This window comes from Alligator mississippiensis, chromosome 10, assembly GCF_030867095.1.
Source record: "Alligator mississippiensis isolate rAllMis1 chromosome 10, rAllMis1, whole genome shotgun sequence".
NCBI lineage: Eukaryota > Metazoa > Chordata > Crocodylia > Alligatoridae > Alligator > Alligator mississippiensis.
The window spans coordinates 45,776,448-45,795,076 of NC_081833.1; the positions used below are offsets into that span (position 1 = coordinate 45,776,448).

Below are 18,629 nucleotides of genomic sequence, written 5' to 3' on the forward strand. Positions count from 1 at the left end.
TCTGTGACATCATATCTGTGATATTGTCTTTTTTACTTTTCTCTGCTAATTTTCTAAGAAGCTATTTGAATATATGGTGCTATAAATATGAAATTTATTATAGTTATACAGGAGATATGAAGAGACGATTAACTGCCTAAGTTACAGGACCTGACTCAATCATTTGAGGTTAATGGTAAGTTTTCAGTTTGGCTATAACTGCGGCTCCACTGTGCAATATCTGCCCAGTTCCACACACAGTTGTCAATGGAAGTTGTGTGTGTAGGAAAAATGAACAGTATGCATTTTTAATTGGAGAGAAGATTGTCTGTCATTTACATTCAGTTCCCAGACCTTGTTTTTGTTGACATAGCAATGGCAATGGAATTAATTAAAGCATGATGTTTGCTGAGAAGAAAGGAAAAAAATGTTGCACATTTAATGGTGTATTACTGATTTTTTTGAAAGATCATTGGTATCTTTGGATAATTGTCTGAATTTTGATCAACTAAGGGACTTTTGCACACAAATTTGAATCTGCCTATTTGCAACAAATCAGGTGGTACTCCAATGGCAGCTCAGACTGTTGTACCATCCTCATAGTCCAGTATTTTATAAATTAGAAAGAGATGGTGTTTTATAAGGACATTTAGTAATTTTTAAAAGAATGAAAACACATGTAAAGGTGACTACTTTCTAAGTACTATTTATGGATTTCTTTAGAGTATGGGTAAGGATTTCCAGTGACAGTGAAGGGAAAATTAATATGATCAGTGAATCATAAACCTACATCATTTTGAAACTGTAATTTGAGGAAAGTATATAACAGTGTGATTGTAAAGAAAAATTGGATGTGTTTTTTTCACCATAGAAACCGAGTTCTTTTTAAATAGAATAATAACACATTAGGTTACTGTTACACACAAAAAAACCTCTAAGCCAGTGATGCTATCATCAAGATTGCAAAGTCAAGCACTCATAGTTAGGAGGTGCCAGAATTAAGGTAGCCTGTGCAACCTTAAATCAGGATGCTGATACATATGCATTATGACAGCCTTCAATTATACGGTCACAGTCTACAGGCTGGGGATGTGTGCTGCCTGAAGCACCCTTGCTTCAATTGTTGTAGAAGCCAGAAAGCCAGAGGGTAACAGGGAGAGACTGATTTCACGGTTAAAGTAGTCAAATAATACAATGGAGAATTGGATTCTATTCCTGTCCCTGCCAAAGGGTTTTGGTGTGATACTAGGAAGTAATTTAAGCCAAACTTTTTATGGTGATCACCAATTTATATATTCTTCATTTGTGGGTTCCTTACTTGAGGCCAGGGTTGTGATTTACAAAAGTGCTAAGTACTTACACTTTCACCTGATGTCAATAATACTATGCTTTGAACATTTAAAGTAGTGCTGTGCAATGCTAGATACTCAGAAAGATCAAGTCCTGGGTGAATCAAATTTGGCATGAAAGATTTGCAGATACTTTTGAATTTAATCTCTCTGACTGTTTACAGGTGTTGGTGGGGAGGGGTAGGGAGGATGGAAGGGAAGAAACCCAGCACTTTAAACTTGGTGTGCTCCTGCACTAAGCCCAGCACATGCCCAGAAGAGGCAGCATGTTAGTTGCACCCAGCTTTCCCAACGTTTGTAGAGATCAGGCACTTTGGTGAGGCTTTTTGGGCACTTTTATCTAATAGCTGATTGAATCAGCTTTAGCTAAAAGTGCCAAAAAGCCCTGCTGAAGTGCCCAATGTATATGGATGTTGCAGAGCCAGGTCAAAAGAACACACTGGTGCTTCTGGTAGAGTGCATTTTTTTCCACGTCAGTCAGCACCCTCTGCCTCCTTTTTCCCCATCTGTAAAATTGGTATTATAAAGCCCTTTCATCTCAGAGGGATATTGTCAAAATTAATTTATCTTTGTCAGGCACTCAAATGCGTGATGAAAGTCATAAAAAGGCCCATGAAAAATTATTTCTGTCTTCAGAGCAGGTTATGAATAGTTCCTATAAATAAGTCATAAGGGTGCAGGTTGAAATAACAAGGAGAGAACAAAGGATTGACCAGATGCTCATTAAGTGAGCATCATCTGTTCTGGGCAACAAATTGAGGCATGGGTCCTGTGGAAAAAAAAACAGTATATGTTTCAAGATTATCATAATACTTATGCTAAAGGAGGTATGACTTGAGGTTCCATAGGTATTTTCTAATTTTTAGTGCCTTGACTTTGCAGTTATAATAACATCCTTTTGAAATGTTTTGGTGTGAAACCCAAGGTTTTCATTTTGGGTTTTTTTTTTTAAGTAATCAGTCTGAGAAAACAGAAACTGCTTCCAGTGACATCAAGGATTATCAGCTCCATTTGAAATTTTATTTCTAATACACAGGCCTCTCAATACTCGTGCTATCAGAGGAACTGATAATAATAAGTTATTATGGATAAGAATGAGAGAAGAGAGGGCACTTTGCAAATGAGATTCCCTGGTACTTGGTGACAGCAGAGAAATGATGAGACTCAGGGATTTAAAAATCTTGGAATCCATTCCAGGTTCTGAAGGGAAGCGTGCTCTAGTAAGGACAGATGCTTCTGCCTTCACCCCTACTCCCTGCTTGACCTCTGCATGTTTCTCAAATTTTTCTGCGTCCATCTACGTGTGAAATAAAAGTGAAGCAATAAACTCTGTAGCAGTTTCAGCTGGAGTCAACTGCTCCTGGGTGCAGCGTCTACACATGCATGGGACAGTAGCACTTCAAGCTGGGGTGGAGCAGCCCCAGGCTGCCAGGGGACACTGTGGAGAGGGGGTGTGGGTCAGCCCTGGGCTCTGGGTGGTGGTGTCAGGCAGTGGAGAGGCTGGCTGGGGCATGAAGATCAAGCAGGAGTCTGGCCCCTTGTTAGCTAGGGTGATGCCTGCAGTCCCCTTCTACATGTGCATTTCATCACACATAATGACTCTGCTGTAAGATAATACTGTCCTCAACAGTACTATCTAACAGTGGAGTTAGTTAATTTACTGCACCCCAATACTGATGCACGTGTAGACTGTGATGCTTTATTGAGGAGCTAATTTGTCTACTCTGCTGTAAAGCGCACATGAAGATGCACCCTTTGTGTCCCAGTCTTGCCTGTTCTCTGACCATGGCTCCTTGTTCCAATCCCATTCTTCTCAGACAACTCAGGTTCAGTTTCCATTCCTCACGTTTCTTGTCCCAAAAATCGTAGCCTTGCTCCTTTGGTCTCCCCATCTTTTCAATATTGCCAGTGCCCTCATTTCATTAAAATTAAAAATTTGTTACCTTTCCACACCTTGGCCTTGATTTGTGCTTGTTCACATACTGGGCACATCTACACAAGATGCTACATCACCATAGCTCATTCCTACAGAGTTGTAGCATTGGTGGGCACGAACCATGATGCCAATACTCCTGTGCAGTAGCTCATTGCTATTGTACAGTAGCATGGAAAAACCCTTGTGGCGTCGGGACTGCACAATAACACAGTCTGCCCAAAAACTTCCTTTCCCAGCTCCATCAGTGTCCTTTTCTAGCCAGTCTTACTTTGTCTTCTCACCCAATATCAATTTTCCCATACATCTACTGCCACCTCCAAACTCTAGCGACCTTCCTTACTAGTGCCCAGTCTCTCCCACAGCTCCTCAACCTTTCCTCCCTTCACCAATTCACCATTCTAATCTACTCCCCCTGCTGTAGCTCCAGCTCTTTTTTTCCTCAGTATTCAAATCGGGCAGCTCCATCTTTCATGGTTCTTTGCACTAAACACTGTGGACAGAGAGAGCACAGGAGAATCAGTCATCTTGCACACATTTCTGGTGCCTAGTAGGGCAGTGTGAAGCTTCGGGTGGTAATTCGATTCAGAGGAGATTCGGCTTGATTCAGTGGCAGAATCGCCAAATCCAAATTGAATCAGGGGACCAATTAAAAGATGCAAAATGATTCAAAACTCTCCAAATCTTTGAAAAAGATTCAGAGAGCTTCGATGATTCGGAAAGTCCCTGGTGGCTGCAGCAGAGAGCTGCAGCTGGACTCAGAGCTGGTAAGTAGAGGGTGGGGAAGGGGGGTTGAGAGAGGGGACCATGGGGGGGACGCCTGCCAGGCCCCACCCCCTGCTTGCTCCCCCCAGCCCCTCTGACCCCCACCCACTCCCCTACCCCCCGCCATGGCTGCCCTGCCCACCCCAGCTCCCGGTGCTTTAAAAAAAAGCCCCACTCACCGGGTGCTGCCAGGCGGGGTGGGGGGGCGAGTCCCACTGCCCCCACTACCCCACACTGCATGGGGGCTCTGTAATGAGCCCCCCAACCCACCTCTGCTCCCCAGCCCCTCCCCATGGGTGCCCCACCCACCCCAGCTCCAGCCCTTTAAGGGAAAGAAAACAGAGAAAAGCCACAGGACTCTTCACTCCTGCAGTGGCCTCAGGGCTTTGGGGGGCTCATGCAGTGGGGATCGCCCCTCTGCCAGGCAGGAATGAAGAGTCCTGGGGTTTTTCTTGTTTTTTTTCTTAAAGGGCCATAGCTGTAGTGGATGGGGCAACCATGGGCGGTGGGGGGGGGGCGGAGGAAGGGCTCATGCAGAGACCTCCACACATTGTGGGGCAGTGGGGGGCAGCAGGGATTGCCTCCCGGCAGTGAGTCAGGACTTTTTTTTTTCCAAGTGCCAGGAGCTGGGGCAGGCGGGGCAGCTATTGCCAGACTGGGAGAGTGGGTAAAGGATGAGGCCTGGGTGATTTGGAGATTTGGCAGCAGCCGAATCTCCGGATCAGATTCGGCCAAATCGATTTGGGACAGTGATTCAAATCACCGAGTCGAATCACTGTCCCCCGAATCAGCCGAACCTGAATCCAAAGTAAACACTTGCCGCTTCACACGCGCCTCGTGTCTAGCCCCAGACTGAGCATGGCCTAAGAAGTCCAGAGCTGTGACTGCAGGGAAATTCCCGCTCAGCCTGGGGCTAGAGTATGTTCAGACAATTTTTAGGGAATTTAACTGTTAAAATCTAAAGATCGCTAATGTGAATGTGCACATTTGTAACATTTCATAGTCTTACCAGTTGGCAAAAGTTGGGCAGGTACCCAGGAGGACAGCCAAAGTCACATTTCAAACACCCAGATTAGCTATCCTGCCTAGGTCCCTGAGTCAAAAGTCTTTCATTAAAAAATTGTCACTTAGAAATGTTTCTGATGTGGGTAAGACACATTTTTTCCCACTAACTGCATTCTTCAAAAAGTGCTGCATTATTCTGGATGATTGTTTTAAGTCTCCCTGCAGCAGATGGCAGATGGCCAATGTGTAAAATATCAGCCAAAAAATTGCACTTCAGCAAAATTATGAACAACTCAAGACAGGGTCTTATAATGGGACCTTAACAGTCTGGGCTACAGACTGCAGCTCCTCTTTCATATATATAATAAGGATTTGGAGATATAAGTTTTCTGATCTCATTTAAGGCTCTTAGTAAAGTGGCCCTATTTTCAAAAGTCCATAATGTTCCCATGTAGAATCAGAGCCTTTATCCCAGGCCAAATTCTGCCCTGGAAAAGCAGCTCAATGAATGCTCTTTGTTGCGGGTGCTAACATCCATTCGTATGCTTTCCCCCTACCCTGCCCTTACAATAGAAAGCAACTTGGCAACCAAATTTAAAGTGTGCATAAATCAATAAATGTGTTTTTGAACTATAGGGGTTCTTTCTGGTAAGCAATATCTGTCTAGAACCTGGAACAGGGTGTGCTAAATCCTTGCTTCAAACTCCAACCAGTTAGAAAGCTGGATCGGAAAGGTCACATAACAAGTAATATGTTTGGGGAGCTGGAGGAAAGAACTTCTGGCTTAGATCCAGTAATTTAATTTCATAACAACATTTCATGACATTTTATTAGCATTCCACTTACTTCTTTAAAGGTCCCACGAACATTCAGAAACTTATAAATAATATAGGCAGGCACAAGTATCATTGAAGATAATGCTATTCCCCAGCCAATGCGATTTGCCCAGAGGGGGAAGGTGTAGTCATCATATGTCAGAGGTTTGAAATTTATAATACTGACTATCACCACAAACTGAGGAAGGAAGAATAAAAAGAACAAAGATTTTACAGCTGTGAAAAGAAAATTGAGTTGAAAACAGTCTTTGTTTGTTCAGTCAGGCAGCCTGCCCATTCCTGAGGATATATGGACCCATGTTATGGGGCCCAAAAGCCATTTAGCTTTATCCTACCTATTCTGTTCTCTTCTCTACTGAAATTGTTGAATCCAGTAAGGAATTTACCAAGTTTTTCAGTTCTAAAAATACCCAGGTACTCTGTTCACATCTGTCCTCAAAACTAGTGAATACCCCAGGGTGGCAAAACCCTGTTGTGGGTACTTCTGAAGCCAGTAGGGAATCCTGACTTGTTAAATGTCTAGTTTAAACTAGAGTTGGTGATGTATAATGGGGAGATTCTTGGGTCCAATAGCTGTAAGAATGTGATAGGGTTCCTGAGAACTCCTCAAGAATCCTATTTCTCCCAGCTTTCAGGGGTCACAATACCTTGTAGGGTACAGATCTTTCCCAATGTAATCTCCATTCTTTCTTTCTATCCCTCAGAGGGGAGCTCAAAGTATTCTTTCCTAATGAAGCCTCAGATGAGCACCAGCTGGTAGGGAGGTAATTCCTTATTCTGATTTTCTCAGGGGCTTAAGAAGTAGTTACGCTGTGAAGGGATCTGACAGCCCAAACAGACATTTAGGCAAACCCAGGTACCCTATAAAAGCAGTTCCCTACAAAATAATGAGGATGATATTTAAAAAGTACAGTACTATATTTAGGTGTCAACCCTTCACTTTTTCTTTTTCTCTCTGCCTGAATCAATATTTATACAAAGCAGAGAGACACCCACCTCAATACGCTGAATTCCCACCAGCGACTGAACTCTCTCCAATTTGTCCACATACTTGCTGTAGTGGGAGGCCAAAAACTGGACACAGGAGTCCAGATGTGGCCTCATCAGTGCCAATTAGAGGGGAATAATCTCTTCCCTTGATCTGCTGGCAATGCTCCTACAGTATGCTGTTAGCCTTCTTTGCAACAAGGGCACACTGTTGGCTCATATTCAGCTTATTGACCACTGTAACCCCCAGGTCCTTTTCTGCAAAGCTGCCGCTTAGCCAGTCAGGCCCCAGCATGGGTGCATAGGATTGCTCCATCCTATGTGCAGGACTTTGCACTTGTCCTTACTGAACCTCATGAAATTTCCTTTGGTCCAATCTTCCAATTTGTTGAGGTGTGTCTGAATACTAGCCCTTTGTATGTACTAGTCCCTCCAGCTTGGTGTCATCTGCACACTTGCTGAGGGTGCACTCCATCCCATTTTCCAGATAGTTGATGAAGATATTGAACAAAACTGGTCTCAGCATAGACCCCTGGGGCACTTCACTTGATTCTGGCTGCCATTGAGTCAGACATCAAGCCATTGATTGCTCCCTTTGAGCTTGATGATCCAGCCAGTTTTCTATCCAATTTATAGTCCATTCATCCAACCCATATTTCCTTAGCTTCCTTGGACAATGTTGTGGGAGACCATGTCAAAAGCCTTGCTAAACTCAATGTGCATCACATGCAATGCTCTCGCCACATCCACAGAGCCAGTCATTTCATCAAAGAAGACCACATGTTTCCTACTGAAGGAAAGTAGGCGTGTGCTACACTGCAGGATAGAAACATTTCACATCACTAATTGATGAGAAGGCTCCAAATAATATGTGAAAATATAATGTATATCAATATCATATATATTATTCCAGTATGCAAAACCCATTGATTACATTTTCTAGTGCCTTGGGTCATTCTGCCTTGTGCTACCCAGCAGTTTCAGATTAAAATATTCAAAGAATAAAATGTCAAACACTACTTAGATAGCTTTGCAACAGCTGCAAGAAATGTGGAGACAGTGCTTCAGTGAGACATTTTCTAATGTTACTGTGGATATTTGTGTATCTGTTTATCCTAAAACCCCTAAAGAAAATGATAGCTTCAGTTTCCTATAGAAATACTTGTTTACATTGCAGGAGAAAGGAATTGCTACAGTAGATTGAATTAGAGGTTTGTCTAATCCATTATCCTGTCATGGACAGTGGTTAGTACCAGAGGCTTCAGAAGAAGACTGGGATATCCTACTTCTGAGACATTTTTCTCTTGACATCCATTGTTAGAGGCAGGTTTATGCAGTAAAGCATGACAGTTTACAGACCTTCCAAAATTCTTAAAAAATGTACGTTTAACTATTGTGACCTGTTGTTGTTTATATACTCATGTGAATCTACTAAAGTCCATGGTCTCACTCATCTTCGGTAGCAAAGAGTTCCAAAAGCTAATTGTAGGTTGTGTGAAAAAGTATTTCCTTTTATTAATTTTGAAACTGGCTCCCTCCTAGTTCTTGCCTTATGAGGGTATCATTATGAGAACTATTATCTATGCCAGTCATTATTTTCTACAGGCTTTCTTATACAAATTTTACTAATCTCTCTAAAATAAATAATTCCAATCTTTTCTTCCTCTCATTTTAGAAAATTTTGATTGGATTTTAATGTCTTATGGTTTCTAAAATGTTGGAAAACACATCTATTGCTTTATTTTCATAATTTACTCCACAGTGGTGATCAAATATAGGTAATAAAAATGTGTATGGGCTTTGTTTCTCTCCTATAAATCATTTTCATCGTATCCAGATAAAATTTTAAGGAGCCTGAAAAAAATAAGACATTAGAATCCAATCAAAATTTTCTAAAATATGCATACTGTCTCCACTAGTATTGCAACAGTTTCTAAGCTAAGTCAATGATCTACAATATTAGCTTGTTTTCTTAAAAGAGGTCTGTGACCATGTGCATGACTGCAGGATGCAATATTCACATATTCTCTGAGCTGTGTATTTTCAAGTTTATAATAGATACTAAAGCACATGCTTTAAAAACAAGTAATGCTTTTGAATTCTCTTCACAGTTTTCTTTTCTCTAAATTGTGTGGGTAGTTATCTAATTCTAAATATGAAATCTATCCGAAAGTAATTCAGAGAAGAATCTGTAGCATGTTTATGGTAGTATGAAGGACAGTGGCCATCATGTTGCATCCCACATCCTATAGACATCTTTGAGCATTTATCTGAATGCCAGTAGAGATGAAACTAGATCCTGGAATGTTAAACATGGATAAAACATCTGTTTCACTAGAATTTGGCCCACATCTGTAACAGATATTGGACCCAAAGATCAGGTACAATCATTCAATATTTGATCCAGACATAGTATGACCATTTGGTGGATTAATACTGTTTTAAGTTTTAAATAATCACAGACCTTAATGCATCTGTTAGTATGCTAATATCACGGCAATGTCAAATTTCCATATATTTACCTTGACCTTTTGATCTACAAATAACCTTGAGAGAATCTCTGCAGTATAAACCTACCATTAAATTCTGCTTCTAACCTTTACATAAAACAACCAAATGCTCCCTACACATTTCAAGGGAAAATCTCAAATCTAATGAAACATCTGTTTGTTTTCCTTATCGCACATCAGAAGGCCTACAAGGTATATTTAACGTGTCTCTTCCCTTGTTGTCTTGCATGGCTAACCACTTGGAGTAATTGCATGCTACATGTGTGTTACTCTACAATTGTGAGCTTAATGTTCTTCAAAATGAAAAATCACAGAAAAATGTGCTCCTAGACTGGTATATCACAAATAGTTATTAAAATGTTGCAAGTTGATACCTAGTTGCACTCTTGAGTTCACTATTGTGATTTTACTATTCAAATACAAAGCACAGACAGAAAGGCTAATGTCTCAGGTGGCTGCTCACTTACCATTTATTAATTTAATCATGGTTGTGTCAGCAATAAATAAAATCCCCCAAAATGTTTTGATTTGTTTAAAATGTTAGGTATAAAAAATACCACTCTGTACTGAGACTTATTGATTTAGAAAAGGACATCACCCAAAAGGTCCTGAACTGGCAACATATTATTTCTGTCAGAGAGCATTTATGGAAAATGGTGTTTAAGTGTCTCTGTTTTTGTCTGTGTTGTAAATATGATGGCTTCAGTGATATAATCATTACATAGTTTCACTGGGCATTTGTGCCTTACACTTTTTTGAACTCTGGCAATAAAGCATTAACATGAAATATAATCGAACCTGATTTTATCAATTATGCTTCAAATTTTGTATCAAGCATTTGCCCTGTCAAAGGCTAAACTCAATTATAGTAAGCATGTCACTGATATTACTAATCAGAAAATAAACACTAAGGATCGGGCAGCTGTCTGGACAATACAAATAACATGCATAAGGTATAAATGCCTGTACTTCAGGATATTAGACATCCATTAACTGAAAAAGATTAGGAAAAACACTTTTCCTATAAGCTATCATTCAAGTATTCCAGGGTCCTTGAACTGTCCAGTTAAAGTCCTGATATTGATCGGTGTTAAAGACAGTCTATAAGTGTCGTGCAGTATGACAATGCCTGTGTTCAGTATTTAAAAGATGGTGACCTGCAATTCTGCGCATCTGGGAACATCTGTAAATGCACTGTACTATCACTTGGTTTCTTTGCAAGTAGGCAGTGGTTGCTTGTTTGTATGATTGATTAACCATTTTATTTGAAGTCAGCTGGTTATTCTTAACACCTGAACAAGACGTATTTAAATGAAAAGTAGAAGCTGAGGAACAACTGGTAATGGGCAGCAGATTCAGAATACAGAAAAATGGATCAAATGTTATGTCTATATGAAATCATGTAATCCCAAGCAGAGAATCCATCCGATCCAAAATGTAGGACTGTAGGCACGTAAGGCTGGAAAGGAAAGGTCCTATAAGGACAAAGTCATCTTATCCTGCTACCTGCTCAAGGCAGATCATCCCTGACTAAACCATGCTAGCCAAGTGTCTGATCAACCTGCTCCTGAAAATTTCTGGGCGTAGAGATTCCACAACTTTTCTAGGTATACTGTTCCAGTGCCTGACCACCCTCATAGTCAGAAAATTCCTTCTAATCCCCAACCTAAATTTCCCCTGCTTCAGCTGGAGGCCACTGTTCCAAGTTCTGCCTGCATGACCACAGAGAAAAGCCCATCTACTAGGCCTGTGCTAGTTGGCAGCGATCCGATCCGGCCGCTTCAGATGGTCACAATCCAATCCAAAGCTCTGGACCTGGTTGGGGAATCAATGAAATATCTATAACTTTGTTGTTTCTTATCCAATTTGGATGAAACATGCTGGAATGGTAGCCTCTGCTGAGAGCATGAAACCTGCCAAGTTACAAGAATATCAGTGCAGGGGTTTGGGGGGAAATGTACCACAAATTCTTGAAAGCAAACCTCCTGTCACGTCTATGTGTCACACCACAGGGGGTTCAAACTGCCGGGATGGTAGCTCTTACTGGTGCCACAAAGCCTGCCAAGTTTCAAGGAGATCGGTGCAGGGGTTTGGGGGAACTGCACCTCAAGCAGTCGAGAAGCAAAACTCGTGCCATGGGTGACACTGTGTGTTAAGGCACAGCAGGGTGACAGCTGCAGGGATGGTGGCCCCTGCTATGATGCCTGCCAGCTCTGGAGGAGATCAGTGCAGGGGTTTTTTGGGGCCCTGCACCCCTAGCTGCTGACAGACAAAACTCGTGCCAAGACTGTCTCTGTCTTGGGGCAGTTCAGTTGATTGTCTGTATTGATTCTTTCCTCTCCTTAGCCTGGTTTTGTAGGTGCTAATTGATGCATGTTAAGTCGTTATGTAGTAGCTAGGTCCTGCGTGTTGAGCTGGTCCCTGAGTCCCTGGTCCCTGAGTGAATCATAATTGATTGATTAGTAACTGGTAACACAGTAGCTTAGCAGCCAGGCCTGCAGTAGTGTCTCCCCTTCTGCCTCAAGACAGAGAAAGTCAGTCCCACAAGTAGCCATGGCATGGAGTTTTGCTTGTCTGCAGGTTGAGGTGCAGTTCCCCCCAAACCCTGCACCGATCTTCTTGAAACTTGGCAGGCTTTGTGGCCTCAGTAAGAGCTACCATCCCTGCAGTTTTTACCCCGCTATGTTGTAATACTTAGACGTGATGTGAGTTTTGCTTTCAAGAATTTGGGGTGCTGTTTCCCCCAAACCCCTGCACCAAACTTCTTGGAGCTTGGCAGACTTTGTCCTCTCTGCAGAGTCTACCATCCCTGAAAATTTCATCTAAATCAGACAATAAATAACAACATTATAGATATTTTATTGTTTCCCCATTATACCCTATGGTTGGAGCTCCAAGGCGGCTCTGAAGCTCTTCATAGATTTCATAGACATTAGGGCTGGAAGGGACCTCGAAAGATCATAGAGTCCAGGCCCCCACCGGAAGGGCAGGAAGTCAGCTGGGGTCATAGGATCCCAGCAAGATAAGCATCCAATTTACTCTTGAAAGTGTTCAATGTAGGTGCTTGAACCACCTCTGATGTCAGGCTGTTCCAGACCTTGGGGAAGTAAAGAAATTCTTCCGCATGTCCAGCCTGAAACGGTCTTGCAGTAGTTTATAACAATTTGACCTCATCATCCCTTGGGGCACTTTGGTGAATAAACATTCCCCCATATACTGATGGTCACCCCTGATAAACTTATAGGTGGCCATCAGATCACCCCCGAGCCTATGCTTCTCCAGGCTGAAAAGCCTCATAGCTCTCAGCCTGTCATCGTAAGGTCTGTTTTCCTGACCTCTGATCACGTGCATGGCTCTTCTCTGGACTCTCTCAAGCATCCTTTTTGAATTGTGGGGCCCAAAACTGGACGCAGTACTCCAGCTGCGGCCTCACCAAGGCTGAGTACAAGGAGAGAATGACGTCCCGGGATTTGCTTGAGAAGCATCTATGGATGCAAGCCAGCATTTCAGAAGCTCCCAACCACTTCGGGAAGCCAAACAAGGCAGTGCTTTGATCTGGACGTACTGCTTCGGACCTCGAAACATCCGAAGCTTCTCCAGATCTGAAGCTCTGTCCGAACCCTCACACAGCCCTACCATCTATATCCTCTCTAAAATTTCCCTTCAGTATTTGAAGACTGTTATCAACCCCACTTCCCGCCACTATTCTCTTTAGACTAAAGAACTCTAGTTCTTTCAATCTTTCCTAATAAGTCTTTCTTCCCAGGTGCCTAATCATTTTTTCTGCTCCGCACTGGCCCCTTTTCAATCCATCCATATTCTTCTTGAAGGACAAGTACTGGACAAGTAGTCCAGATGAGGCCTCGCCAATACTGAACAAAGCCAAGGTATATAACTCAGTATACTATTGGCTTTTTTTGAAATGTGACAGTGACAGCCAGGTGGGGGATTGCAACTGAAGTGAGCCTCTTTATGGTGTCCCTCAGGGAGCAGGCAAGAAAGATATGGGATGGGGTGGCAAGGCTTCAAAGCATCCTTTGCTATGAGGACTTCATTGATTCAGTGCTGAAGGAGACCTCTAGCACTGTGCAGGAAGGACTGCCAGAGGTGGCACTAGAAAAGGAAGAGGACATGGACTCCCAGGAATTTGGAAGCTTGTGTCCTCTGGCAGCAAGCAGAAGTCTTCATCTCCATCTGCAGTGGTTTGTCTAGAGAACAGATATGGAACCCTAGCAACAGAGGAGGAAAAGCAAGAGCACAGTCCATTGGTGGAAGAGGCAAGGTCAGGCATCCCCAAGGTTGGGACAATCAAAACCATTGCCACCAAAAGGAAGCAACAGGTGGTGGTTGGAAACTCCCTTCTGCAGGGGATGGAGGCATCCATTTGCCAGCCTGACTTGTTGTTTTGGGAGGTTTGCTGTTAGTGTCTGGCTCCAGGCAAAGATGTCATGGAAGTATTACTGAGACTTATCTGGGCCTCTCACTACTACCCCATGCTGCTCATCCATGTGGACATCAATGATACTTCCAGGGGTGATCTTGAGCAGATCAAAAAAGTGACTACAGGGCTCTGGGTACAAGGGTGAAGGGGACAGGAGCTCAGATGGTATTGTACTTTATCCTTCCTGTCAAGGGGAAGGTCCTAGCCTGGAGTGGATGCAGCCTACAGATGAATACATGACTGTACACATGGTGTCACCAGCAGGGCTTTGCCACCTTTGACCATGGGATGTTGTTCCAAGAGGAAGAGACAGGATTTACCTGATGAAAAGAGGGAAGAACATCTTTGCAGACAGCCTGGCTTATCTAGTGAGGAGGGCTTTAAACTAGGTTTACCAGGGGATGGAGACCAAGGCTCTGAGGTAAGTTGGGAAATGGGTGACCTGAAAGAAGCACCAGCAGGAGGGAGGCCGCCTCATTCTTCCTGAGAAAGTAGGGCAATCAGCTACTTACCTCAGGTGTCTGTAGATAATGCCGAGAGCCTGGGAAACAACCAGTAAGAATTGGAAGTCCTCACACAGTCACAGGATGATGATGTTATGAAATAACAAAGACTTGGTGGGGTAGCTTGCATGATTAGAATACTGTCATGTATAGGTACAAACTGTTCAGCAAGGACAGGCAGGGAAGAGGAGGAGGAGGAGTTGCACTTTATATAAAGATCTGTATGATTGCTCTGAGCTCCAGTATGAAACTGGAGACAGGCCTGTGGAAAGTCTCTGGGTTTCAGTCAGAGGGGACAGCGACAAGGGTGATGTCATGGTGGGTGTCTGCTATAGACTCCCAGACCAGGAGGATGAGGTGGATGAGGCTCTTTAAACAGCTAGCAAAAGTTTCATGATCACAGGCCCTGGTTCTTGTGGGGGACTCCAGTCATCCTGACATCTTCTGGGAGGGCAAAATAGCAGTGCATAAGCAATCCAGGAAGTTTCTGGAGAGTGTTGGGGACAACTTCCTGGTACAAGTGTTGGAGAGGCCAAGTAGAGGCTGTGCTCTTCTTGACTTGCTGCTCACAGCTAGGGAAGAATTGGTGGGGAATGTAGAAGTGGAGGGAAACTTGGGCAGCAGTAACCATGTGATGCTTGAGTTCAGGATCTTGAGGAGATGAGAAGGAAGGAGAGCAGCAGATCAGGGACCCTGGACTTCAGAATTAGGGACTGTTTAGAAAAGCTGAACATGTACAAGTGCCTGGGGCTGGATGTGATACACCTGAGGGTGCTGAGGGAGGTGGTTAATGTGACTGCAGAGCTGTTGGCCATTATCTTTGAAAACTCATGGCAATCAGGGGAGGTCCCAGCCAATTGGAAAAGGGCAAATATAGTGCCCATCTTTAAGAAAGGGAAGAAGGAGATTCCAGAGAACTACAGACATAAGTCAGCCTCATGTCAGTCCCTAGGGGTAGGCGGGGGGGGGAGGAGGAAATCAATAAGCAGGTCCTCAAGAAATCCATTTCTAAGAATTTGGCTTGCTTACAGATGTTATAAAAAAATAAAAATAAAAGTACTTTATTGGAAGAAGCAGTGTGTTGCTCCAACCCAACTCTGTAGCATCTGTAAATATCAGACACTTTACAGGCTTTTTGACACTTTCAGCTAAAGCTAATTAAATCAGCTATTGGATAAAATTGCAAGAAAAATGCCCCACTCAAGTGTCTGATCTTTACAGACATCAGACAAACCAGGTTGAAGTAACGTGCTGCCTCTTTTGAGCATATGCAGGGCTCAACATGGGAACACACCAAATTTTAAATAAAGAGCCATTTAATTTTTTTTTTTTTTTTTTTATGTCTGCAAGCACTCCTGGAGGAGGAGGTGACTAGGAACATTTGGCATGGATTCATCAAGGGCAAGCCATGCCTGACCAAACTGATTCTCTTCTATGACAAGATGACTGTGTCTGTGGATGCAGGGAGAGCAGTGGATGTGATATACCTTGACTTTAGCAAGGTTTTTGATACCATCTCCCATGACATTCTTGCAAGCAGTAAGGAAGTATGGGCTGGATGAACAGACTGTAAAGTGGATAGAAAACTCACTGGATCATTGTGCTCAATGGCCAGTTGGCAAGTGGAGTGGGCTCAATGGCTGGTATCAAGTGGAGTGCCACAGGGGTCGATCCTGAGTCTGGTTTTGTTCAATATCTCCATCAATGACCTGAAAGATGGGATGGAGTGCACCCTCAGCAAATTTGCAGATGACACCAAGCTGAGGGGTGTAGTACATATGCTGGAGGGTAGGGATAAGATTCAGAGAGACCTCAACAAATTGGAGGATTGGACCAAAAGAAATCTCATGAGGAATGTATACACATACTTTTTCAGCTGCAATGTGCTGGAGATCTAGTATGTCAGAGCAGATTCAATTAATCAAGTCTACTCTGCACATGAACTGACACACACTGCACTGCATTGCTTGCAGTTGTACAAGGAGCAAAATGCATGTCAGTGCAGAGAACATGGCAGCAGTGTGCTTTTGAACTATAACACTTCAATGTGTTTTTCTTCAAAAGTAGACCACTGTCATTTTCTGAGCACTGACATGCATTTTGCTGCTTATACAATTGCATGTCGCAGCACTGGGTGATTTTTGACATGCCCAGAGGTGTGGCACATGCATATGTAAAAATGTTCATGAGGTTCATTAAGGTCAAGTGCAAAGACCTGCACATAGGATGGAACGATCCCATGCACTATTACAGGTTGGGGCCTGACTGGCTAAGCAGCAGCTTTGCAGAAAAGGACCTGGGGGTTACAGTGGTCAATAAGCTGAATATGAGCCCACAGTGTGCCCTTGTTGCAAAGAAGGCTAACAGCATACTGTAGGAGCATTGCCAGCAGATCAAGGGAAGAGATTATTCCCCTCTAATTGGCACTGATGAGGCCACATCTGGACTCCTGTGTCCAGTTTTGCCCTCCCCCCCCTCCACCCCCCCCAGCAAGGATGTGGACAAATTGGAGAGAGTCCAACAGAGGGCAATGAACTTGTTTAGAAGGCTGGGGCACATAACTTATGAGGAGAGGCTGAGGGAACTGGGGGTTTTTTGTCTGGAGAAGAGAAGCCAGAGGGGGGATTTAATAGCAGCCTTCAGTTACCTGAAGGGTGGTTCCAAAGAGGATGGAGCTAGCCTGTTCTCAGTGCTGGCAGATGACAGAACAAGGAGCAGTGGTCTCAATTTGCAGCAAGGGAAGTTTACGTTAGATATTAGGAATAAACTTTTGTTCCTAGGAGGATAGTCAAGTGCTGGAACAGGTTACCTAGAGAGGATGTATCTTCATTCCCTGGAGATAAGTAACATTGGCCTACCTTTCTAGCGCTTTCAATATTTGGTAATAAACTATTCCCTATATGCTAATTTCAACTACATGAGTAAAGAATAACTATTGCACTTTAAATGAATGATATACTGCAGCTAAAGAACTGGTCTTTGGTGTTTTGAGCCCTGTTCTCCTGTTTTCTCCTGACTTTATCACAGATATTATCTGTGATCCAGGGACTGTAATACAATTTCCTTCTCTTTTCATCTTTTTTTGGGGGGGGAATATTTTGAGATCTTTTGGTGGAAAATGCTACATATGTAAAATAAATAAATATAAATAATGGCTTTGATCAGACATGGACAATAGTGGTGACAATTTTTTTTCCCCCCTCTGTTTACCACTAGTCATTCAGTGTATTTTTTATGTTCCCCAAATTTGACTTTCCTGAAACTCCCCTTGGTCACAAAGGAGGGAGACAGTTAAAAAGTTGTCTGATTTTAAACAGAAAGTATTAACAGTTTAAATGAAGCTGTGGGCAAAATAGCTATTTTTGGTGAGGCAGCACATAAAACTTGGATGATGACACAGTACAGAATTAATGATTCTGACATCATATATAAAACAAAACTTCAAACTATGCAAAGATTGGGTGATGGAAGAACCTCAAAAGATTAAACTATTTGGCTGAACCTATAGAAACCCCTTTCAAACCAAATAGCTTTTAGTCCTCCCATAGTCCAACTCTAACCTCTACCTGGTATTACTTTCCAGGAAAAGGACTTCAGGCCTTCTACCTATGTAAAGACACACTATGTTTGTAAAGGGGTACATTCACTAAAGTCAAACACTGAGCCACTTCTTTCTGTGGACCAGAAATGACCAGGCCCACTGCATGACTAACAAACTTCATATAAAATGCAGCCATTGGTATTGTGAGAGAATGAAAATGGCTTTTACTGTCCCTGCAGTACTATTTGGAATAACAATGAGTAATGTAATGAATTTGCTTGATGTCTCATGAATCTTGTAGGAAGCAACAAATTGGTGGTCTTTCCATGACAGAAAAAAAATAAGCACCTCTTACCAATAAAAAAGCAGGGCTAACAAATTTCCAACATAGTCTCCAGTAGAGGCCTGGCTTAAAGCCCATCATTTCATGGATATCTTTACTGAATCTGTCCACACCTGTAGGTTAAACACAAATACAGTGGATAGTTATGGAATTAGGTAAATGGAAATGTTTCTTCCAAAGTAGAGGATGTATATGGGTGAAAATCCAACTGTAATGTAGATAATAGGAGATTTGCAATTGATCACCATATGGCCAAAGTTTCATCATATTTGCCTACCAGCTTGGGACTCTATTACAAATAGAATTGCCACTGAAAGATGCATGGAGGAACACAGCTATAGTTTGACTTAAGCCACAATAGATTTCTAACATTTAAATGGTGAAGTGAACACACAGGGTTTTGGTTTTTTTTTTGATTACAGGTTTGTTATAATCAA

The 18,629-nt window shown here is 42.6% G+C and overlaps 1 protein-coding gene and 1 long non-coding RNA gene across 4 annotated transcripts in view; one reads left to right on the forward strand and one right to left on the reverse strand.

Annotated features, from left to right (window-relative positions):
• The window catches only part of LOC109285696 (uncharacterized), a 159,865-nt gene that overhangs the window by 98,233 nt on the left and 43,003 nt on the right, over positions 1–18,629 (forward strand). The window contains exon 2 of one of the 2 annotated variants that reach the window (XR_002093521.2): positions 104–175. The exons of the other annotated variant lie outside the window; for it this stretch is intronic. This is a non-coding gene — a long non-coding RNA (uncharacterized LOC109285696). The remainder of the gene's footprint in view (positions 1–103; positions 176–18,629) is intronic. 2 annotated transcript variants of the gene reach the window in all.
• Positions 1–18,629, reverse strand: part of SLC6A2 (solute carrier family 6 member 2) — a 141,142-nt gene that overhangs the window by 11,800 nt on the left and 110,713 nt on the right. For both annotated transcript variants that reach the window (XM_019497505.2, XM_014603375.3), the window contains exons 11-12: positions 18,205–18,305; positions 5,878–6,045 (exon numbers count right to left, since the gene is read on the reverse strand). In XM_019497505.2, the coding sequence (XP_019353050.1) occupies positions 5,878–6,045; positions 18,205–18,305 (269 nt within the window). The remainder of the gene's footprint in view (positions 1–5,877; positions 6,046–18,204; positions 18,306–18,629) is intronic.